Source organism: Molothrus aeneus, chromosome 13 (genome assembly GCF_037042795.1).
Source record: "Molothrus aeneus isolate 106 chromosome 13, BPBGC_Maene_1.0, whole genome shotgun sequence".
Lineage (NCBI taxonomy): Eukaryota > Metazoa > Chordata > Aves > Passeriformes > Icteridae > Molothrus > Molothrus aeneus.
In genome coordinates, this window is record NC_089658.1 from 8,963,372 (window position 1) to 8,987,631 (window position 24,260).

At 38.2% G+C, this 24,260-nt stretch overlaps 1 protein-coding gene across 2 annotated transcripts in view; it reads right to left on the reverse strand.

The window, feature by feature from the left end:
• Window positions 1-20,845, reverse strand: part of DMXL2 (Dmx like 2) — a 47,599-nt gene extending 26,754 nt beyond the window's left edge. For both annotated transcript variants that reach the window (XM_066558871.1, XM_066558870.1), the window contains exons 1-14: window positions 20,727-20,845; window positions 12,577-12,702; window positions 10,776-10,847; window positions 10,021-10,099; window positions 9,231-9,387; window positions 8,787-8,853; window positions 7,864-8,042; window positions 7,365-7,548; window positions 5,900-6,074; window positions 4,908-5,141; window positions 4,514-4,791; window positions 3,639-4,338; window positions 1,872-1,993; window positions 726-815 (exon numbers count right to left, since the gene is read on the reverse strand). In XM_066558871.1, the coding sequence (XP_066414968.1) occupies window positions 726-815; window positions 1,872-1,993; window positions 3,639-4,338; window positions 4,514-4,791; window positions 4,908-5,141; window positions 5,900-6,074; window positions 7,365-7,548; window positions 7,864-8,042; window positions 8,787-8,853; window positions 9,231-9,387; window positions 10,021-10,099; window positions 10,776-10,847; window positions 12,577-12,702; window positions 20,727-20,813 (2,550 nt within the window). In that variant the 5' untranslated portion in view covers window positions 20,814-20,845. The remainder of the gene's footprint in view (window positions 1-725; window positions 816-1,871; window positions 1,994-3,638; window positions 4,339-4,513; window positions 4,792-4,907; window positions 5,142-5,899; window positions 6,075-7,364; window positions 7,549-7,863; window positions 8,043-8,786; window positions 8,854-9,230; window positions 9,388-10,020; window positions 10,100-10,775; window positions 10,848-12,576; window positions 12,703-20,726) is intronic.
• Window positions 20,846-24,260: the final 3,415 nt, after the last annotated feature.

A 24,260-nucleotide genomic window follows, 5' to 3' on the forward strand; every position in this document is an offset into this window, starting at 1 on the left:
AATTTGAAGATTTTATGTTACTGATACGTAAAAGACACAGAAATTTATTGACAATATAGAAATACTTATTTATAAATGTCCAAACTCCATAGTTTTCTAATTAAAATTGTTAAAACTCACTGTTTCTGCAAGCTGCTAAACAGTGCTAAAACTGCTCTATGCTCTAGAAAAGAGCACTGGAGCATATATCATATATATCATCAAAAGAACCGAGTAAAAAGAAGGTTCAATTATCCTACCTGCTCACAGATTGAGAAGTATAGCTGTGTTAATTAATAAATTTATTTTACAATACAAACACAAAAAGCTTGAAGTCATACCTGGCTATCATTCTTACATTTTGGATAGTTAGATCTAATTCTTAGGTTTGGGCTGTTAAAAATTATTTAAAATTTATTTTTGTTTTTCTGGTTTGAGGGGATTGTAATTATTTCCTTTAAATTATGATACCATGGAAACCATTCTTTAGTAAAGTTTTGTTTTCTTCAATAATTATGCTTAGATAGCTTTACTCTAAAAATGAACTTTGAGCTCTTAGCAGCTAACAAAAAGTTGGCTTAGTAAAATGCTCAAGGTACCTCAGTATTCACAAAAATTCAATACAGTCATTGTCACCCTAGAAAAATGTAATCTCTTCTACGTCTTTTCAACAGGTTAGGCTAATTAACAAACAAAGTTATTAAACACCCTTATGTGATACTCTAGAGAGTCAACCATTTATTTACTTTGTTAGTTATTGCATCGAGCTCAATGATACATCCTGGTCGAGCAGTAGATTGTTGGCTCACAATATTAAACACCTCCCCAATAAGTTTCTGAAACAGAGAAAAATGAGTAGAATTAGTATATTTTTCCTTTGGACAGAAGAAAATTGCAGTTGCTTATGATAAACTGATGCTTCAATTTTTTCTTGTTGGCACAAACCATAACAGAGTTCTTGCAGTTGTCACTTTGACACTCATGAATAATGTATTTATCAAAGCATGTGCACTGTTGTGAGTCAGTAGCTCTTCATGGGGATGAAACACCAGTTTTTATGGAAGCTAAATATTGCTAATTTAAAGATTTATCCTTACATAACACCACATAATGTGTCTGTGCAATGAGAAACAATATACCCTTTCACTTCTCTTTCAAGCTTTTGTCACAACATGTAGAAAACACCTTCAGTACAGCTTATATATAAGCTGAAAGCTCTATTGATTTTTGCTGGAATGTTCATAGTCACTGCTCCTAGAACAGATTCTTCAGCCTGATCTGAATAATGACAGGCCCTGTCTTGCAAGATAAAATAACAGAAGAATGGGAAAAAATTAAAGATGTGTTTCTTTGTACAATAACAGTACAAGGTCAGGCTTTACTCTTCCTAAAGTCACAGCAATGAAAGATAAAAAGAGTGAAAAAATTAGTTATTGAAAAAAGAAAGCTAATATGACCCTTAGCTGATTTCCTTACATCCCACCATCTCTGCCCTTCCTCATTTATAGATGTAACTTAGGTGGGTACACCTCAGCCTTGCTCTTCTGTTTTCCTTTTCCCTCTTGCTCTTGACTCCCCTTTTCTGAGAGGACAATCTAAGAAATCCTATTTTTCCTTTTCCCACCTGCCACAGGTTGGGGAAACTTGTATGGGAAATTTTGGTTCAGTGCAGACACTTTTAGTAGTAATATCTGCATTTTTTTCTGCTAATGCCTAAAGACAGCTGCAAAACATGCAGCTATGCAAGATGTAATGCATAATGTCTATACATGAAATGGCACAAAAATCACACAGAACTAAAGGAAGACAAACCACTGGAAGGGGGGAGAAGGTGAGTTACATTAGTTGTATTTTAACAGTTTCAAACCAAACCATTGCTGTGTAGAACTTACAGATGATTCAGGGTCAGACAATTCATCCAGAAGCTTTCGTGCATCTACAACAGCTTGATAGAGCCTCAGGTTTTTGCCATCTGATGCAACAAAGCAAGCACTAGCAGAGTTGCAATAGGTACCTAATAGAAGACACAAAAAAATTCATGAAGAAAAAAAATGGCAGCCAATGGCATCAGGCAGTCTATTACAATCCTCAGTATGTGAACATGCTTCAAACATAATTTTCATCAAGCATTGAAGCAAAAAACCTAAGCAAATGTGTGCATTAATACAACATCATTTGAACTTTGAAATAATTCCCTTCTTGTTCATGAATGTACCCAGAACTCCTGAAAAAGGGTCAACAATCTAAGCTGAACTCATATATGTTTACAAACACTATTCACACAAGCCCCAGCCTGTAGTACACCTAGAGAAATGCTGCCATTCTTTACTCTGGTGATGTTTGATTTGCTGTCACCTCCAGGGCATTGCTTGCAAGAGCCAACTCCAGATTCCCAAGGTTGTCACAGACAATTCAGGGTAGGAGTCTAAGGGGAAACTATTCAGCCATAGCTTTCTCCCTTGTTTATTGACCCTAGGCTCTTTACATAAAATTAATCTCTATGAATATTCCCTTCTGCCCTGCAGTTGAAAGTGCAGACATAAAAGTGGAGGGAGAAATAGATATGTCTACAGTTCTGAACAAAATATGAAAAATTGTAAGAGTGTCTTTCTTTGTTTCTCGACAGTATATACAACAGGCTTGACACTCTGATATCTATTTTTCTCCAAACTACAAGAATGCAGCTCATTATTTGTGTTTAGAACACTGTGTGGGATACAAAGAGCCCAGAAAATGAATTTGTTTTAAATCAAATATATTATGTATTTATAAGTTTGCATTAGTATAAAATTTAATGCTACACCCATAGTACAAATGGTTTTTAGTACTGTATATAAAGATGAAAACTAAAACAAGAGCATCTTTGTGATAATTAGAAAATAAGTATCAGTGTGGCTTGATAGAGTAACATTTGTAGAAGTAATTTTTTTAATTGCAATGGAAACCTCTAAAATTAAAAACAAAAACTGAAGAATTGGCCAAGGGCATCATACATCAGATGTTGTACAGTCTGAACTCTGAAAAAGTGTTCTTTGCACTTCTGTAAAGTTCATGTAGTTTATTTATTTATAAATATCCTGGGTTCCAACTGGGCTTTTGTGAGCTTCTGGTGGTCTGAAGAACTTCAGTACTGTTTCAGGACCTCCTAAGCAGTTTTAAGCCAGCATGTTAAAGGGATTCGAGCCAATTTAATGCCAATTTTGGCTGAAAATCTTCCCCTATAGTTCTGATGTTAAGGTGGTCCAAATACTAGCTCTGTTCAAGCCAGTGCCCCTGCAGCTGCACGTAGCCAGCACCGTAAGCCATCAGCACACTTACATTTGCAAACCACATCAATGCAGAGAGCACTCAAGGAAGCTGCCTGAAGCACTGGGGAAAGGCAGCATCCTGTTCTCTGTGGGAGCAAGGAGTGCTTACTCACACAAAGGATTTCCTGAGTGTCAGCTGATCCACAGGGACTGCAGACACACTCAGACCACTGCAAGTGATTTGCAGGAGCTTAGCCACCAACAAAGTAAAAATGCTTAATTTGCATAGTAAAAGGAAATTTTTGAAAACCAAATGTAAATATACTCCAAATAAAACAGTCATTTATTTTAACAAATTAATTCTACAACTCACAGTGTTAACTCTAAATGGAAACACCCAGGTATACTCACCAAGGCAATAGCTGGGAATGAGTGTTGGAAGCCAGGCTACGTTAGAGAAAGCAGAGGTGTGAAGAGAGTTAATTCGAGCCAGCTCAGACACTCCTCCAGTGTAGGATAAAGGTCCTATGGGGTCTACTCGCCACAGAATCAGCTCACTGTAGATTGCATTTGGATCATGGAATGTACGGGTTGCTGCGTTTTTAAGCTGCTGCTTAGAAGAACCTCTCTTATGTTTAATAGGATCCATCATCCTGTTTATCCTGTCGGAGTCCCAGGAGGTGTCTGACTCAGGAGTTAACAGAGCGTTGTGATGAGAAGATGTCAGCAGCAATGGTAAAACAGAATGGCAGGCCAGATCATTGAGGTGAAAGCGGTGTCCACAGTACCTGAACTTATGGGATACAGTTAGCACAGTAGTGAAAGCTGATTTATCAGCAAAAGTAACTGCCCACTGGTTTAGAGAGCCATCTATGTGTTTGGAAATCATCATTACCACAGGAGAAATTATATTCACATTTGCGCTGTCCTGGGCAAAGCTTGGTCCTTTATTTGCTAGAGTATTTTCCGGAAAGTCCATTGTTTTCTGCTGTGCAGAACTGCTGCTGCTGTCTTTTACAAAGACAGGGCAGGCATACATCATAATATTTTTGCTAAGGGAGCTAGCATCTCCAGATGGAAATGCAACAGGAATCCTAGAAGAAAATGAAACCTAAGAAAAAAAAAATTAAAAAAAAAATTAGAATATATGAACTCAGCTTCAGCCTAAATAAATGCTAGCTATTTTATAGGAAGTACTTAAAACGGAATTCCTACTGATGTTCAGCTCTAAAGCAAAGGATAATGTTAACATCAAAAATAATAAAACCATTTCAAATATACCATACCTGAACTTGTCGAAAGATGCCTGGAGTGTATTCATCTAAGTACTTCACATGCCACACTAGAAAGGTTCCATCAACAGGATGGATAGTGAAAAGCATATCTGGATTCCTGTTCCATTCCGTTAGGAGCAAGTCGATTTTCCGGTCCAACAAAACTGTGGGCAGAGGCAGGCGTGGGCCTGCTAGCAGAGATGTTTTGGGGCTTCCCTCTCTTTCTCCATCTTCATGTTCTGAAGAGCCTGTACCAGTCCCTGTCTCTGATTCTCTGTCTAGAGACAAATCTGAAACAGAAATGTGCCATTTTATGCAAAGATTTCCCTATCAGTTTCCATTCAAAACACAGTATTTTTTTATCTGCTAGTAGTACTAGCTGAACAGAACTAACCCGATTACTAACCATGATCTAACTTCATACGTAAGCCTTTTTCTTTTTCTTCTGTTTCTTCTTCCTCTTCAGCTTCAATATCAAAATCTTGTTCTAGTTGTTGTTCCGAAATTTGTCTTAGATGCTGCATGAATACTTCAATAGAGGATGTAAAATGAAATTCTTTATTATTCAGCCAGTGGACGACGAAGCCTCCACTGCCTTCATCTATATTAAAAGCAGTTCCAGCCAACACTGAAGGAATATCTGTGGACATTTTAAACAAATAAAAAACCTATGTATTAAACTATATAAAAGTATATAAAGCTATATATTAAGCTATATATTAACCACTCATCTTTTTATTCATATATGTATGTACACATTTCACTTATTTTAGGTATAAAATAATTTGTGCCTACAAGATTAAAAAGGTAAAGATCAAGATTTTACATCCAATTGCAATAAAAACAGTAAAGATATTTTAAGGTCAATAAATTTACATGAAAATTTATTCTTATGTGAATGGTAAATGATATTTAGTGGTTCTAACTGCTCAGTTTCATATGTTGTAGTGTTGACTCTCATGTATGGATTTTAGGTAAAGCAAGTCACTGCTCTTTCATTTTTTCTTCTTTAAAAATATTCTGCATTATTCTATAAAAATCAGCTGTTTTCCAACCAAAAGACTCTGATACAGCTTTTTCAATCACTACATTCTGCAGGATGCAATTACTCTATTCATCATACACCATGGGTCCCCAAAATCAAGAATCAAACAGTAACTAGACTGGAAATTTATGCTTCTTTTGCCTTCTGATCTGCAAAGATGAATTTAATTTCAGCTTATAAAGATGCTGAAGGTATTCAGAATAAATTTAGCTTCATTTGTCTTAAAAAACTCTATGCCAAATAATAGACTTTCTACAAATTCCCTCTATTTAGTTACGCAAAGCTCAGCTTCCTTTACTTTTTTAATGTTGTGCAAAGACATTATTGCAGTCTAATCAATGGTTGTATTTCACCTGTATTAGGGTTGATGCTTGCTGCTATGTGGAAGTGACCAAGTGCATTTGCTTGATGGGAAATGTGACGCTGAACTTCGTGAGTGCCCTGCTGATCTGGCAGTACATCCGTGTGGGTAACAAGAACTGAAGATCTCCTTTGTCCTTTTCTCATATTTTTCAAATGATGAATTGTCTGTTTTAATTATAAAAAATAAATTAATAAATACCAAAAACATCGTAAGATAAAAAGTTACACTTGCATAATGCCTATAGCTTCTTTCTACCACAGAAATGAAGACTAATTTCAAAAGGATTATTTTAAATATATTTCAAACCAGATTAGTAACATTTATGTACATCTGATCTACCCAAAAGTAAAGCTCTTCTAGCAGTCTTCTAAAAGTTCCTTTAATATCTCTACTCAACAACACCACAAAAATACACAGGATTTTGCACAACGTTCATGAACAAGATGAAAACAATCTAAAACAGTAACTTTTGTAATATCATTTTATAATGAATTATTTTTGTATGACTGAAAATTTCTGAGCATATAAAGAACACAACTGATTTAACAGCCTGAAGTGTACTTGCTCCCAAGCTCCATATTTATTGATGGCCATGATATTTAAGAAGTAAAACCTTAATCTGATTGTAATGGTTTACAAATGAGTGGTGAGGTGTTTTTTTTGTTTTCTTATCTTTCCTTGGTTTTATATCGATAGTGTAGTGATGAGGATAACAGACCACCACTTTGTCATCTAGCAGCATTGTCTTTATTAAACACACTTAAGTATTTATATATTTCTTCTGTGTACAAGAAGGATCAACTACACAGCCAGTGATTAGGAGACTGACCAATCACAAAACTAAATGGAAGAACAGATGTTTCTTTCTCTTTTATCTTGGACACTCTCACACATCCCACATAGTTGATTGAAACATTCTCACACTCACATTTGTAGCTGCAGATGATTTTTGGTATGCACTTTCTCATGAGAAAAAGGTGCTTGTTAAGGTTGACCAGGAGTAGCTGCTTCTACAGACAGGTTTTCTTTTACTGTAAACTTTATAGACTCACTAAGAATATAAGACTGTCACTGAAACAAAATTATCTAATGAAGTAACTAAAATTTAAGAGTTTATTTATTCTTTTGTCTTTATAATTGCAGACTTTCAGACCAAATCAGAATGAAACCATCATTACTATTCCACATTAAACATTGTCTCTTCCCATTACTGTTAGCTAACTATAAAAAAAGCAAATTGAGTTTTAAAAACATGATGCATGAATGCAGAGTTGGAGTCTCTGACTTTTTCGGTGTTTAGTAATAGACTTCAAAACCTGATATAGAATAATTCAGGTTATTCTGTTATGCATAGAGGTATTACATAACATATATTCTTAGAGCTCTATATCCTTCAATATTAAATTTTGAGAATCGTGAAATAAAAATGTCACAAATTAAGTAATTACATGTACCTCTAGTGCATGTTGTATAGTGTCCTTTTGCTTTCCAGACTGTGAGATGGTGCTGCTGATGCTGGAAGTGGTGGTTTCACAGATCTGCTCCCCCAGGAGAGTATCTTCAGGTAGCAGCGTCTCTGCCCACAGCCGGCAGATGCCATCGAGGCATGACGTGAGTAACACATTACAGACCAACCCCCTGATGGCAGAGACAGCAAAATTACTGCCTGGGTAACTCAGGTAGCTACAAAGACACAGCAGAAATTAGGGGAGTGTACAAGAATTTAGTAGTTACTGTTTTATCCAAATTTCTGCTTCTCCCCTAACTGAAGGTTAACTTGATTATCATTATTAAAACCTGGTGATACAGAACTTAATGGGAAGGTGTTGGTATGCTTTGTTTCTTGAAAGTATAAGAAGTCTCATGCTCTTGATGGCAAAACATTAAGCAGAATGTTAGAAAAACACCTGATCAAAGGCTTGCTTGCTTTTTGAAAAAAGGCAGCTTTCAAACCTGGGCATGTACTTGCTGATGTTCCGCCAGGAAAATCCTGTCACTGCTCGGGGATGCGCCAAATAAACAAAGGAAAACTGCACATCCTCTGAGCCTTTCTTCTTTTCTTCATTCTCTTGGGGCAGGAGAGATGACTTCCAACCTGTCATAGGATACCAAACCTTCAAGAGGCAGTCATCCTAGGTAAAGCAGTAAAAAGCCAGGGGTTTAGGTAGCTATAATTAAAAATGTAACAAAAAGAAAATCACAAACAATAAGAAACTGCTGTTCTGGTATTGTTGATGAAAATTTGGCTCAGAACTAAAATTCATCTCACTGTCCAACTAACAGTAGGTGCCAGTAAAAAGTGCTTACCTATTGAGACTTGTAAACCAAAAGGAATCATTCAAATGAGAGGCTGACATTAAAGAGAATTATTCATTGAAATCTTAGCTTGAATAGTGATTTGACAAAAAGTATTGCAAACTGAAATAGAATTTATAACTGAACCCAGAATTCACTAAATAAAACCTTCTCTAATTTATCCAGACATGTGCATATTATACCAGTTAAAATGTGTATTTGTTCTACCATAACGATCTCGTTACTTTGAACAGAAGTAGAAAAAATTATGTATATCTGAAAATTCATCTAAGTATACTACATCTAAAAAAAAATTCAAATATATATATATAGAACACATAGATACATACAAGTCTGTATCACTGTCATTTATTCATGTATTCAGTAAGAGTACATAGATAAATCCAACTTCTTGCTGCTAAAATCCATGGAATTGCACAAAATACAGCATTACACAAGATCATAATTTACCTTTGCTAAGACTACAATAGAATGTATGGTCCAGGACTATTCATATTACTTACTTTTGTCAAACAAATGAAAAATACTTCAGAAACTTAATTATTCTTTTTTGTCCTTACCTTCCCAGCTGTTGCAAAATATTCACCATCAGGAGACCATGACATCAAATGTACTGACGTTGCAGTCCTACAGAACACAAGAGCAAGTTAAGTAAGGTCTATTTATTCTAAAATATTATTCCATAGGTATTCAGTTGATTCAGTGTTACTGTTCATTATTTAAATTTAATATTAAATTAAGTAAAAATTAGATTAAGTATTTTATAGTTGTTTTGTTAAGCATACTTCTTGAATAGCAGGAGCATAAAAGTATTTTCATACTTTATTGAAAAGACCGCTCAAAAAATTGGTTTAAGTACAGCAAGCCTAGGTTAGATTCAACAGGAGTGAGGATTTTTTATTTGAAATAACTTATATTGTTTGAATTGTAGGGTATTTAAAAGCACATTTTAAAATATAGGTGAGGTAGCATTGCAATTTGTCTTAAAACAAAAATTATCTCACTTGCACTGCCAGACACATTTCCAGTCATTTAGAACCGGGAGAACTTTATCATCCTTGATCTGATTGCTGGCATCATCATCTTCATCTTCCTCTAGAATGTCATCAGATGGAGGGGCCCACAATTGCAAAAAGTCTGTTGCTGTCAATAACCTGTTACCTGAAAGGGAGTGGTACCAAAGCTATGGAACCAGGATGATGAAGGTATGTTGAAAGATTAAGCCTCTCTTCATATTTTGTTGTGAATTATCCAGAACAGGTTGAATGCTAAACTTTAGTCCATTTTAAATATGATAAGGTATTCCATCATCTCACCCAGCTGGTTTTATTAAAACATTTTGAATTTATAGTATCTTTCAGTAAAGAATACCAGGGCTATTTATTTATTATTAAAAGGAGAACTTTGAATCATAGAATTGTATTTACCAATAAATGTTGCAGATGCTTAATAATTATTCATATCTCAAATAAATACACAGACATTTTATAAAGATTCATGTCTAGGTACATTGTTGACTTCAATTGTGCTAAAATTTTATTTAAATGATTATTAGTGGCAATTTAAGTCAGTTAACAACTTAGCGCTGTGATTCCTAAACCAAGATCTTACATAAGAGATGCAAACACTTGGCACAGCATCTTAACAAATGTTAACTGTAGCCTCACATTTTATGCAACACTGCCTGAGAAGAGATAATTTAAAATCTGCATATTCAAGCTCTCATTTTATTACATTAAAAATATTTTGTCTAACTACAAATGTTGACCAAATACTTCACAAATGATGCATTACCTTGAGGATCCCAGGCCAGGTTGTAAGTCATAGAACTGAGGAAGAATTGCCCAGTTTTTAGCCACTGACACTTCAGCTGCTGTAGTGTAAAAACAGTCAAGGATTAAGTCTCACATCAACAGCAAAAAATAAAGATATTGGTATTTCTTTCTATATGAAATTGCTATTAAGCCTGCTGCAAAAGTATTAAGTGGTAAATTGCTAAATCTAGTTTTAATATGTTTTTAAATTGTTTTGTAAAATGTAAGTGCATCCCAGGGTGCCCTGCAAACCAGATCTGGACTTGTCCCACATACAAATACTTCTGTAGATTACTTTGAACTACTCTGACCATAGATTTAGAGGAACATAAGGAATGGCAGTATAGATACCACAAAGATTGTGAAACCTGCTTGAGAACATTCTCAGTGCTCGAGTGCTCGGCCATGGCTGTGCTGTTAAAACAAGTCCAGGTGCGCTAAACAAGTCTGGGTTGTATTTCTGTCCTGCACCTCTGACAACCTCTTTAAATAAGAAATACCAGCTTGTAATTCTAGTATGAGACTCAAGAACAAGATGTTGGGAACTTAGGAGAAGTGCAGTTCACAGCTCATTCAGTGGAAAAGTCTACCCATCCAGTTGTATTATGAATGGTGGAAACTGTTTATTCATTATTCTGTTGTGTGCCAACATAATATAATAAAAATAACTGGCAGACAGACTTTTGCCTCTCTTAAGAGCCTAAACAGAATGAAAATAATGAAATACACACTTACACAATTTCTTTTATGAGAATTTATACCGAGTGGTTCAAAAATGCAAACAGCGTTTCCATATGATGCTGCAATCTGGGGAAAGAAAAAAAAAAGGTTGAAGACTCAAAATGTAAGGTTAGGAGGCAAGTGGAGTAAGTGCTCCTTAGTATTCCAAAATAGCTAAAGAATTTCCAGTACCTCTTCTATGTGCCAGGGTTCTTGAAAAGTGAAATTAATACAAATGTAATTAACTATGATATGGGTATATTTTCTTAAGGCAATTGAGGAAAACACACTCTTGAATAAACCCACCTTTCACATTTTAACTCTAAACAGGGCAGACATCTCATTCAGTGGCACAAACACAGTCACAATCTTCTAGAGCAACTACTCTTAATGCATAAGAGAAAGTGGATGCCTTCACTGCTTCTGCTCATGTTCTTTGTACTTCACAGCTAACTAATGCATTAATTATTAGTGTCTGTGTCCCTAGATTCCGTTTTGTATCACTAAATCACTAAATAATAGTTATAAGAAGCAGAAAGAAATCCAATTCTATTTTTAACATTCAAATACATTTTGAGAGGATATAAATGGTAAATAGAAAAATTGAAGTATATATGCCATTGAACCCCTCAGTTTCTTTCACCTATTTATTTCACAGAAATCTCAAAACACAAAATAGTATTTCTTAAGTATTTATCAGGGCCTGTTCCTAATACTCATATCCTTTAAATACTTCTAACTATCTTTAAAACTTCTCTTTCTTCTTTAAAAGATTAAAAAAAAAAAAGTTTAGGTCCTTCCCATCCAGGATCTGGTTTCCTCAAAACGGAAATGATGCAAAAGTTTCACGACATTTATTATGAAATCTTATTTCTTCCTTAGGGGGAGGGGGACAGAAGGTTGCAACAACAGAGTCAGTCCCAAACTAAAGAACAGACTGTGAGTTTAGAGTCCTGAATGCAGAAGCACCCAGGGGTTTGTGGTAGTCTTGTAGGGACCATCTCTGAAGCTGAGATCTCCCTCCCACAATTACTGGGACTGCACTGCTGAAGTTCAAGGGCTCTGCCAACTAAATCTGCCCAAATCCTAACTAGGGCTTCCTCAGTACTGGTTCCAATTTTCACCCAGCTAATTCTAGTCAGCAGTGACAACTGACAAATGAAATTTGCTCAGTTCCAGTACTACTGGAATTCCTAGAAATTTTTTTTCCTTCCTCTTTTTAACCTGTCTCTCTAGCATTGTTTAGGAATTTAAAATGAAACCACTAAGCAAATCAAGGGGCCATGCAGTTATGACAGCTTATAGTGTAGCACTTCCAAACACATTAAACATGCTGAAACTTTTCTAAATGTATTTCAAATTCATGACTTTGCAGGACACACACACATATGTGTATATATATGTATAGATAAATGATTTATCCATTTCTTCTTTTGTTACATGGAAGTACACAAAATGGAGCCAGTAATCATCATTTCAGTACCATCCCAGTTCTGATATTGCACTGTAACTAATGCATCTGTTCACATTTTGACATAGCTCTCATTGCAGGTCCCGGAAAGGGAATAAAACCTTTGTTCCAACATGTCTCCTGCTTCCTCTACCCTCTTCCCCCCCCCCCTCCCAAATTACTAATAAATTGAAAGAATAAGACTAACACAAGAGGTGTTACTCAGAAAGTCCCAGATCAATAAACCATGACCTTTGTTGGGAAATTAACTCTTTCATTCCCTTAATGTATTATGTTGCTGTTTAATCATTCAATTTAGAGTTCTCAAATTTAAAAAATTCTATACAGATTTATTGAAATCCTTACCCTGCCTTGTCGCTGGGAGCACTCCACACAACTGACCTGGATGTTTCCATGTTTAGCACCGGGAATAATCTGCACACATTCAAAGTCATTTGCCAGAATAACAATGTCACAACCAGAGCCATATGCCTGAAACAATTTTCAAAAGAAATAAAATTAAACGTTTATTTTAAAAGCTTACTGAACACTTGCTACCGGACTGATGTTTTTGGAAGCTGTGAATATCCCAGTTAAACAGGAAGTTACAATGTAGCAGATTTGTTCCTCACTAATTCAATGAGCAACAAGGAAAAACAAAGTAGCAAGGGAACCATAACTCTATAGGGGTTTAAATGAAAGCAAACAGAAAAGAGAAAAAACCAAAAAACCCAAACTCCCAAATTTAAATCAAGAATTTGAGCTCTCTATTTACTTTTTCTTTTGTTTGTTTTAGGTTTTAGTTGATTTTTTTCTCCCTTCCAATTCTTGTTAGAGCAAGGCAGCCAAGCCAGGAGCATTTCTTAATGAATTTGCATGTATCTTTCTTCAATAGGTATGTCTTGTATCCCCATCTGCCTTCTTTATTATTTTTTTTTAATCAAGATTGTTAAGGGATTCTTTTCTATAACAATGCAATTTCTGGGCTTTTCTGAGTTTTAAGAAGTGCACATTACTATAAAACTGCAAAACAACAAAGATTTCTTTTGGATATACTGTTGTGCAATACACTCTATATTCTAAAGAATTTGTTTACGTAGTAGCTATAGAACAGGGACAGCCTGCAGCACTTTTTATTGGCAGGATAAATATATACCTGTCTGCCAACCTTTCACCTGTTCTAAAAAGTTTAATCACTCCAGATTATCTGTCCCACTGAGCTCCCACCTTCAGGCACAGAAATCTCTCCCTAGGATCAATCTCCACTAAGCCTTTTACAGTAACCAGTTAAAGCTGGAAGTTTCTTTCCTTAAAGCAAGTTTTCCACTGATTCCAATGCAGTAGGCAGAAATTTTATAACAGCCGAGTCAAGCAGAGAGAGCAAGTCCTCCACAGTGAATTTCAGATAGTACAAAATTACTTGTCACTTCAACTTGTCCACTGGATTTTTCACAATAATTTCCAAAATACTGAGTCAGCCCTTGCCCTCGACTTTGAGCTCAATCAGTGTAAAGAGTACTTTATTGTAAATGTATGAAAGTTGTATTTGTATTGATTTACCACCAGTGCCCCTCAGTGGCTGCACTAAGATGAGGGTGCAAGACAACCACTGGAATCAGAATGGACAGTTTAGGTCTCATGACTTTCTATGTCTACTTCTAATTCTCCTGGGAAGGAGCAACAAGTGAGGAAGGCTGAAAAAAAGAGTTTAATTTAGTGAAAGTACGTCACTGCATGGAACAGAAAGGAACAGCAATGCAAGCAGCAAAGCAGAAACTCAGTCCCCAGAAATTAATACACCATACAACTGCACACACAAAAATGAAAATTGCAGATAAGACAGATTGTCTAAAAGATTTCCAAGGTCACCTCACAAAAATAGAGTGACACAGTGTTGTGTGAGACATAATAACCCACACTGCTGTTCTGGGAAGCTCTGAGGAACTGATACTGGAGTGATTCACAATGTAAGCAGCATTGCTAAAAGGTTGTTGGAGTGAGATTATCTGTGTAACAGAATATCCCAGCTCCTTGATGACTTGGCTATGTGATTATTAGACTCAGTCTGGAAGGGAGTAAGTTATTATTAAAATTGAATAGGATTATTTCCAGAATGTAAGAGAAAGAAAGATGAGATTCTGAAATAAGTTCTGGCATTGAACAGAAAGTCCTTTTGTTTCATTGCTTTCCTATTTTTGTACTGGGATTCTTTACAAAACAAGCTTCACCAGCAGTGTTGAATACTAGATGAAACAGTATAGGCTCCTCAGTATGAAGGAAGAAGATTAAGACCAGGATGTGAATGCCCAGAAGTAGACAGGAAAATAAAAGCACATCCTCTTGTTCCAACAATTTATTCAGAATTCAAATATTCACAAGAAATTTATTCTCCTACCTAAACTTCAAAGGGTGAGCATTAAAACAGAAAAGAATTGACTCATCTTCTTTTCAACAGTCTTCCTCATAACTACCAATACAAACCTACTAGAAGATGTGACTTAAATTATCTAAATAAAAAGAGGTGCTGATCCACTTTAAACAAGGACTTAAACCTTTCAAATACCCTATTCACTGCTGTTATTCATAACTTGAGTTGCAAATTTCAAACTACATTATCCATAACTTATCATTAGTTGCATTTTTATTAGCAAGAGACATGTATGTGTGTGTCAAATTATAAAAGGAAAAGGCTTATCAACTTCAATTTCCTTATGCTTAGTGTTCTTAAACATGCCCATTTGTATGTGTTAGTACAGCTCATAATACATGAAACAGAAAATATTTTATACTTGGCTATGTCTGTTTATTCTGTGAAGCAAAAGAATTTAGTGTCTTTCCCTTCAAACATTTTAGTTTTTCATCTCTCCTGTCCCCTGCCTGCACTTATTCCACCAACAAAGCATTAATTTTTCAGCTAATTATTAACTATTTAGCATATTTTTACACAGGTAAGTAAAAAGGTGGTTTTTATTCATCAAGAGAGAGAGATCTCTTTCCTTTGTGAAACTTATTACTGTCACTTGTAGCCATCCTACTCTTTGCCTGTGTTTACTGCTGCACCAACAAGTGATTCAGCAACCTGAGTGGGGACCCCTTGGTTAGGGGGGTAGGCAGAACCCATTCCCAGCAGCAGGACACCCGCCTTCAGCTCTAGGCTGTTAGAGCAAGTGCTGCTATCTCTTGGTTCTGGGGTCATTTTCTGAGTGTAGATATTTGTTCTGAGAATGTGCCTTATTTCTTGAAAGTATATGAAGTCTTAAAATTATTTTATGAAGTAAAATCATAAGAACACATGTTTGAAAAAGATCCATATAGTTTTATGTATTAAAAGACATTTTCATATTTCATGTTATATGCCTACATACAAGTTCTTCATTTGATTGCTTTTATGCAGCTTTTCTGATGTCTTCATTATATTAACATGTTTATACTTGAAGAGAACACTTTTTATTAATATGTTTATACTTGAAGAGAACACTTTTCTGTTAAATCCTCTTTTCTTTTGTCCTTAAGCTGGTAATGCAGCAGAAACCCCCCACAGTGACAAAGAACAGGGAAGTGTCGTAATATTTAACATCAGTAGTTCCTTCCTAAGGATTCAGCTGACAACATCTTCATGAGGTCATTTGTGCCACCACAGGTCTCTCCTGCCAGAGAAACAGAGGCCACAATATTGGTGGTAGCAGACTGACAATCTGCCTAGCCTGATAAAAGGAATGGAAAATTGGTAAGCCATACAGACAGGAAAGATGAAAAATACAGCACTGAGATACAGTAATGGATGAGAGCAGCACAGAGCTCTTAAATAAACAGAATTATGAGCAGTGACTGAACAGAACAAGTGCAGTAAGAACCACCCACATGGAGTATCTGCCAACCTCCATTTCTAATGTCACTGATAACTTCAAGGAGAAAATTAAATGGAGTTGCAAAACCGCCAGAATGCAAGGATGACTTGCAGGATCCATAAGCAATTAATAAGCTGTAGTTTGCCAATGTTTGCTCTATCTGTCAAGATCTGGGACCACTGAAATGAACAATTACAAAACTTTAATTGAATGCAGGAGCACCACACAGAAGTAGGACATTGTGTCCTACTCTAACAGTTTATGCTATATCCTCAGTTTTCAGATAATATGAAAGCAGCACATGCTTCTGTCTTTTTCAGCTGCTCATGTTCTCCAGTTTGCTTCTGGAACTAAGAGACAGGGAAACAATTATTCCTTCACAGGCTCTTCTTGGTTTTTCCTTTTACAAATACTTCTCTCCGTATAAAAAAGCCAACAAAATTCTCTTTCTATAACCTGCAACTCTTTACAAATTTGGCATAAGAATAATAAAACACAAGTCCTCAAGCTCCTGTGTGTACTATCAGGGATGCAGAGGCATTTCAAGATGGTAAATGACGTGGAAGAAAAAGAATCAGTGCTATTAAAAACCAGAAATTCATAAACATCTAAAATTACGTAAATTAAAACATCTATTGAAACCTGAAAGTCCGTACTGAGCTTAAAGGACTACTCCAGTAAAATAACATTCATCTTTAAGTTTCTGGCAGAAATTCCTCCACCTTCCACTCAGCAATGAAGACACCTGAATCCTGAACTGTTTCCAAGCTCTCATCAATGGACAACACTTGCACTTCCTCCCCCTCCTCCTTCCAAGTACTTCTAGAATTACATACACTTAATGCAAACTAGCAAAATAACTGAGAAACAACTCCTAACTTACTACTAGCCCATGGCCTGTAAAACAGGCTTTCGTCAATTGACGTTTCAGACAAATTCATGATTAAATACTTTACAACATGCTTAAACATACAGAGATAAGAAAACTTAGTAAGGATTCAGATATAAGCATCTCTAATCCAGTTTACATAAAAAGAGTGCAGAACATATAGATATATGTAAATAGTAATAAATAACTGAGAGGGATTTGCAAACAAGTGTTTTAAGAAGGATGAAGTAGTGAAAAAGTAGGAGAACCCAACACAGTGGAGCAAACCTATTCTCAGTTGCTGTATCTTGTGGACATCTGTGTGAATGAAGGTTTTGCTGGTTTCAATGAGGTAAAAAAATTACAGGTGTGTGGGAAACTCATCTGCAACAGCTTCTGGAATTCACCCCATGCAGCTCCAGGCCAAGTGTCAATACTGGCATGAAATACATTAAGAAGCTTGTCCTTTTCAAAAATGAAAACTAACAAATTAATTTTTTCTCAGTTTTATCAGTAAAGTTCTTAGATATCCCTAAAATCTGACCTGATTTTTCATTAAGAATGTTTATAGTTTTGTATTTTGTACAATCAGTGCAGAAGTAAATATTATTTCCTGTTTGTCTGACACTTGAAATTTTTATACTTACAGAAAGAATCCAGCCTCTAGGTAAATGACAAAGCTATTTTTATCTATTCATTTTTAAACCCAGACTAACCTTAGAAACAGTTACATTCTGTTGTAGCTGCTTAACCAGCTCTTTCCGAACAAAAGCTAAACGAAATCAGCTGTGGTTTGAAAAATGCATTTTACTCCCTTTAAAAGCTTATTAGCTACCAGTTAGACTGAGGCACAAGCACCTCTTCTGTCAAGGCAGGGGGTGTGCTGTAAGGCCCTCTGCTTAAAGCTCAACCTTCTGTAAACTCACTTGTGGAACACAGCTAGCAATATTTGCTAAAATGAGAACATGAACTAACAGCAAGCTGAAAAGTGCACAGAATTATTCCCAGAATTTCTGCCATTCAGTACTTTGACCCTTTGCTTAGGCAGTGTCTTTTCCAGAGCTCAGATGAAGGAGGCTGAGGAGACTGTCTGGTACAAGATAACATTTTTTTTTATTATTATTATTTGCTTGTTATCACCCTTCCAACAGTTTTTCCTGTGTATCACTCACTCTACCAGACCATCCAGCAGGCACCACACATCTCTGGGCCTCAGCCCTTCCTTGGGAAAGACTGGATATCTGTCAGGATTGTGGCAGGCAGATGTGGGAGCCGAGGGAGGAAAGGACCCTGCATCTTCCAGAATAAGCACTGACAAAACCTTTGTAGCCAACCTACAGACACCTGTCTCTATTTCTTTGGAAATCTATAGTTTTATGGAGCTGCTAATACTTGTTTTAGCAGGTTTTAGCAGGAGAAAAATAGTGGGATAATTATTTCCCTGTCTTATTCTCAGAATACCTGATGACTTTAACCAAAGCTTTAAAAAAGTTGAGGCAGACTGTGTTATCATCTTACCTCTAGCTACACCGACTTGGAAATTAAAAGCTTACCTTTATCCCCAGCAAGGAGTCATGTAAACAAGCCAAGGACAAACCACAGAAGAAGGGAAGAATGAAGAACCTGAGAATTGCAACGTCCCTAATCAGGTTAGAAGAAAATGTGTTTCTTCTCTCAGAATGCTAAGATTGCTGGACTTAGGCATCTAAAGTACATTCATCTTAAGAGGAAGTTTCTCCTACTCCTCCTCAAGAAAAAAGGGAAATACTTCCAAACCTATTAACTAGTGGGTACATATATATACATACTCAAACCATTATTCTGCTGTTAAGCAGAGTATTTTTAACAGCAGTGATTCATTCCTGCACACAAAAAAGCTGTATTTTCAAGTGCCTGTGATGAATCAGTTGTAGCAATTTTGAACCATTCTCACGCATTCTCAACGCCCCAACACCAACCAAAACGTGAGTGGGCACATGTGCACACAAACAGCAGCTCCTGTGCCACAGCCCTGTGGATTCCCACAGACACCTATGGATTCCTGCAGATACCTATGGATTCCCAGAGACATCTATGGGTTCCTACAGACAGCTGTGGGTTCCTGCAGACACCTAGGGAGTCACAGCGTGCTGTGCAAATCTCCCTTGCCCTCCTGCCCTCTCCCTGCCCTGCTGGTGCTGTGAGCCAGTGCCTGACAGGTGCTGGGGCTTCAGAGCATGTCTGCAGAGTCAGGCTCTGTCACCTGAGGCAAAACCTGCCTCAGGATCTGAGCTGAAGCCCAGTGGTTTGGGGGCACAAAGCTCTGTCCATACAGGTGATGTCGACTGACAGAATTTGAGGTTAGGCACTAATGAACTGCCTGCAGTCAGTGGTAGATGATGATTCTACCAAGACACAGGTAACCAATTTCCTGAGAATCTGGATATAAGACCTCAAACTGTTTGAAGGCAGTTTTTAACTGTACAGTTTACTCTAGGATCAAGACCTAAAAGAACAGGAAATAATATGATGAAGACAGAGAATGAAGAAAAAGCAAAGAAGAAAGTTACAGCTATGGAAGTCCATATTAAAAGATACTTATTTCTTTAGTTCTTTGTTTGCTGTATTACAAAAAAATTGGATTCAGCAGCCAGAAAAAACAGTGTGGTCTGTTATATGTAGCTCCATAATTTAAATCCTACCAAGCAATCCTGCATCATTTTGGAAGATGCTACCTTTGGTCTTGGAAAATTATTGTATAAACCACAATATACATTATGACTCATTACTGTTGTTATCAAAGCTATGACAAGAATGGGCATAAAGTTATGTTGCATAATACTATTTGATTGACTTTTCAAATTATCATAGTAAAAAGAAACACATTAGAATGTGAATATGAGTAAATGACTTCTTATATAAATATCAAAAGTAAAAGAGGTCCCTTTAATAACAGTATGGCTGCATAGCAGCAGAATGAGGAAAATAAAGACAAACATGGCACCTTTTATTTCTTAAGACTCTCCAGCATTCATTACTGAAATAAGACATTTGTGATAATTCACTGCAAGCTTTAAATGTTTCACGACTCTGCTGACGTTTATCTTACACCAGAAAGGATGCTCTGCATCATTTTGCTTGGAACTGGTTTGTGCCTGGGATAATCTCTTTACTATAAAATGCAGTAAGACAAGTGATACCTAAAGAATAAGATACTGATTAGAAGGCAGCAGGAAAACATTGCAGAAACTGATCACTCACTAAAATCAAAGCATACCAAGCACACATAACCTAACGGAGTGAAATTGACATTAGAAATTGTCAATAAACAAAAATAACCTGTGAATGAGAAACAGATTGCTTTATAAACTACGGGGCTCTTGAAATTCACTTAGTGTGTCTCTTTATCGTCTTTTCCTGTTTCTTTTCCAGTTTGAGAGGAGCATTTGACAAATTTGTGTTTTATCAGGCTCAGTAATGGAAGGCAGACGCTCATCAGTAGCGGGCAGGCTTCGTCAGAGCCCCAGTGCAACTGGCTCTGTGCGCTTTGCAGATGAGATATAAGCACATCCAAATATATTTTAAAAAAATTAAAAAATAAAGACAGACGGAAGCACCCAGCGAAATCTGAGGACACACACCGGGGGGTTTCCCCGGTTGATACAGAGGACGGGGCGCTGCCAGGGCTGCCAGGCGATCCCCGGCCGCCCCCAGACCCGCCGGTCCCGCAGCGCCCCCCGCCCGCCAGGCTCCCCTCCCTCCGCTGTCCCCGGGCCTACGCCCGCCGGGCCCAGGCCGGCCGCGGCCGCGGCGCCCGTTACCGTGAAGGGGGTGTCCTGCACGCTGCCCACGGAGTACCCGTTGTCGCCGGGGTTCACGGCTCCGGTCAGCACCTGGTGCAGATGCATCGCGGCCGCGGCCCCGGCCCCGGCCCCGCCGCGCCGCCGGGACCCGGATGGCTCCACGGGCGCGCGCGCGAGGGCCGGCGAGGGGCGGGGGGGGGAACGGGAGGGGGGTGCGCGCGGCAGCGCACGCGCCGGGCAGCGCCCGGATCAGGTGAGGCGCGCGCGCGCGCGGGCGCCGCCCGCTGCGCGCGCGGGAGGCGGGCCCGGCTGTGCGCGTGCCCGCGGGCGGGGCTGGTGGGGGGTTGTGAAGGGAGCGCGCGGGGCCGGTGAGGGGGGCGGGCAGGAGTCGGTGCCGTGAGGAGAGAGGGCTGGCCCCGAGCGGGCACGGACGCCGCGGCGCCGGGAGGTGAGCGGGCCCCACTCGCCTCTCGGGCGGCAGGCACGGGAGCACGGCTGCTGCGGCGGCGCCGCTGCTCCGGCCCGGGGCGGCGGGAGGCGTGTCCCGGGAGCGCGGCGCTCATGGGGAGCTGTGTCCTCAGCCCGGCAGGTGCAGGCGCGCTGCTGCACGGCTGCCGCTCGGTAGTTAGACGTACACACACACATATACATCTGTGTATATATAGTGCTTCCGAGGGTGGATTGGTTGGTTTCCGTAAGGGCTCCTCTCATTTGGTCATGTCCCAGAGAGCTTGGGATGCTCTCGGGAATGCACCAGCGTCGTTCCAGCAGTGCCCGCAGCGGGGCCGGGACCTGCCCGCACTGAGGGGACTTTGGTTAACGTGTTCAGTTGAATTTCGTGCACCTCACAGAAAATACCGCCAGCCTTTTGCTGCTTTATTTGTAATAACGGCCAAACACTCTGGGAAATTAAAGCCTTTAAGTATGACTGTCCTTCTCTGTCTCAGAGGTGTGGAGGAGACTGGATCCTGAAACTCTCTTGGAAGGGATTCTAAACTCTGAGTGGTGGAATAAAAATACTCTGTGTGCTGTGTGTCATGAGATAAGGAAAATTCACTGTTTTCCAGTCCTAGGTCAATAGAGTAGTCTCTCTGCTAATACTTGAAGCTGCAAAGCTCCCACTCCTTTGAAGGCTATGACAGTATTGCCTGAGTCAAGGCTACAAGATTCATCCTACTTGTACTGCTTCTTAAAAGTGTACATCCCATACCACATAAATTAAGTGCTACTCAAAGGGTAGAGGTAAATAAACACAAAGTCAAGTTACATTGGGATGGAAAACACATTCTTATGAACACTTCAGAATTTGTCTACTCCCATGCTTGTTAGAGGCAATCCCTTTAAAAAGGCCACAGTGTCTCTAGCTGGTGAAAGGAAAAAAGGAAAAAGGAGGTGAAAGGGAAAAAGGAAAAAAACTATTTAGATCTTGAGTTGACCTGGTTAAACGTGAAAGAACTATCTAATGTTTGTGTGCTTCAGCTCACTATTCCATAACTTTTCTGATTGAAGGCTCTTCCACGTAAGAAGTGTAATTTACAACTGATTTTTATTTTGAGTGAGATTTTGTTTTTTAATGCCTGCAACAGGACTTAAAGGCAAAAAGTGCTTTGTGGGGCTTTTTTTTTTGGTTGAGATGTTTGTTTGTTTGTTTTAATGAGTGGAATGAAGTCCAGCTAATGCCTGAAAAGGGCAGCTGGCTTTTGGATTGGCAGCTGTAATAAGAATGAGCAACATGATCTAAAGGAAAGGGTTTTCCTGGTTGTGGTGGCATGAAGTCTTCAGAGAAGTACCTGCATGATTGGTTCAGTCTTGCTAGGTACAGACATGATGAGAGAGAGTTTTGGTTTTCAGTTCAGTATTCCTGGTGAGAATACTGTAGCTCTTGTGGCTGAGGAAACGTGGCTACCTCTGTACACAGAACTTTGAGCAAGAGTCATTCTCTAAGTATCTGCAGATAAGGCCTCCACATTCTTCCTGAAAGCAAACATTTTCACCTGAGTTTTGCTGACAGATTGTTTTACCCACCTGAAATCATGCTTCCTTATTAGTGACTTAAATGCCTTATATTAAAGTAAATTTTGGTCCGTGTGACTGTGATTTCTATATGTGAGACCATGAAACACTCTCTTCCATGTGTATGTATATATATATATAAATGTAAAATAATAGTAAAAATATGTAAGGGGCCTTCAATCTTTTAATCTCCCCTTTAATTATTGACCATCTTGTTGCCTTATTCTATGACTTTATTTTGTTTTTAACTCTAAACAAAAGTTCCTGCAGTCCTTCTGGTGGAGTCTGTTTGCCCAGGAATTCCCTCTTTTGGCTTGACTTTGTGAGAAGAGAACTTCCAGCACCTCAGGATAGCGTCTGCTGCATACAATCAAAGGTCTGTTTAATTCATGCTAATAAGCTACAGCTGGAGCTGCTTTAGGTGGTGTTTTAAGCAGGTGTTAGGGATGCTGGGAGTACTTTGCTCCTGGTTTGGTCTGGTGGGATGAGTTGGGTGACCTCTTGAGGCTGTCTGCATCAGGTATGTGGGTGACTGTACAGCTTTGCCTTTTCTTCTCCAGGTCCAGATCTAGAGGTGTTCCATAGCTGAGACTTCATCTTTTCTGCTGCTTCCAGAGAGAGAGGGAGGCAGAGGAAAGGGATCCAAATTTGGAGAGCAAACTCTGAACTCCATAGGTGCTATGGAGAAATAACTGCTTCCATTTGCTATAGGAAACAGAGTTTTCACTTAGTGAAGAAAAGTAATCAGAAGTAAATATGTTTCTATATAGAAGTCATCATTATGTAAAAAAAAAATCTAACAAATTTTTCTAGTTTTGCTTAGGGGTAAGAGCTAGGAGAAATGTTTTGCTTTTGGCAAAAGGTGGAGTATTTAATGGGAAGGCAGAAATTTCAAAAGGTTTCACAGTGAGATCAGCTTAGAGAAAGAAATACTCATAAGAAGTATTCTGCTAGATAAATATGTATGTGAGACTGCCTTTTATTTCAAAGGTGAAATGCTGCCTTTGTATCTTGAAATTTGAAGAACATCCCCTGTTTCAGCCACTTAGTTGGGTTTGTGGTTCTGAAAGCCTTTACCATTCCACAAGAAATAGTGATCAGAATCTCTCTATTTTTATGATTCTGTGAATATTTTCCTCACGATTTTTAATGGTTGTCTCAAATCTTCTCTGGGTACACTTGAACAAAGTGTATTTTTCCCTCTGGAACAGCTACTTGTCTGTTTTTCTCTAGAACTCAAATTCAGGTGTTAGCTTGGAGAAAATAATGTACTTAAATCTAGAAGTTGTGATATCTGTTCTCTGCTATTAATTTTTGAGTTGCAACGTGTTCTTTTTCTCTAGCTTTGTTATTACTGTTTGAACAAGATTGTGTCTAGAATGATCTTAATATGTAAACTGTGGTTTATTTCTGTTGTTCATTCTCTGTGTGTTTCTCTAGAAGGCTTTGAAGGCATTCATTCACCCAAGAGGGATGGTCACTTCTACTGTACTCCTGAATAGACCTTGCTACAACACAGCTTTTGCTTGTTGTTTTTTT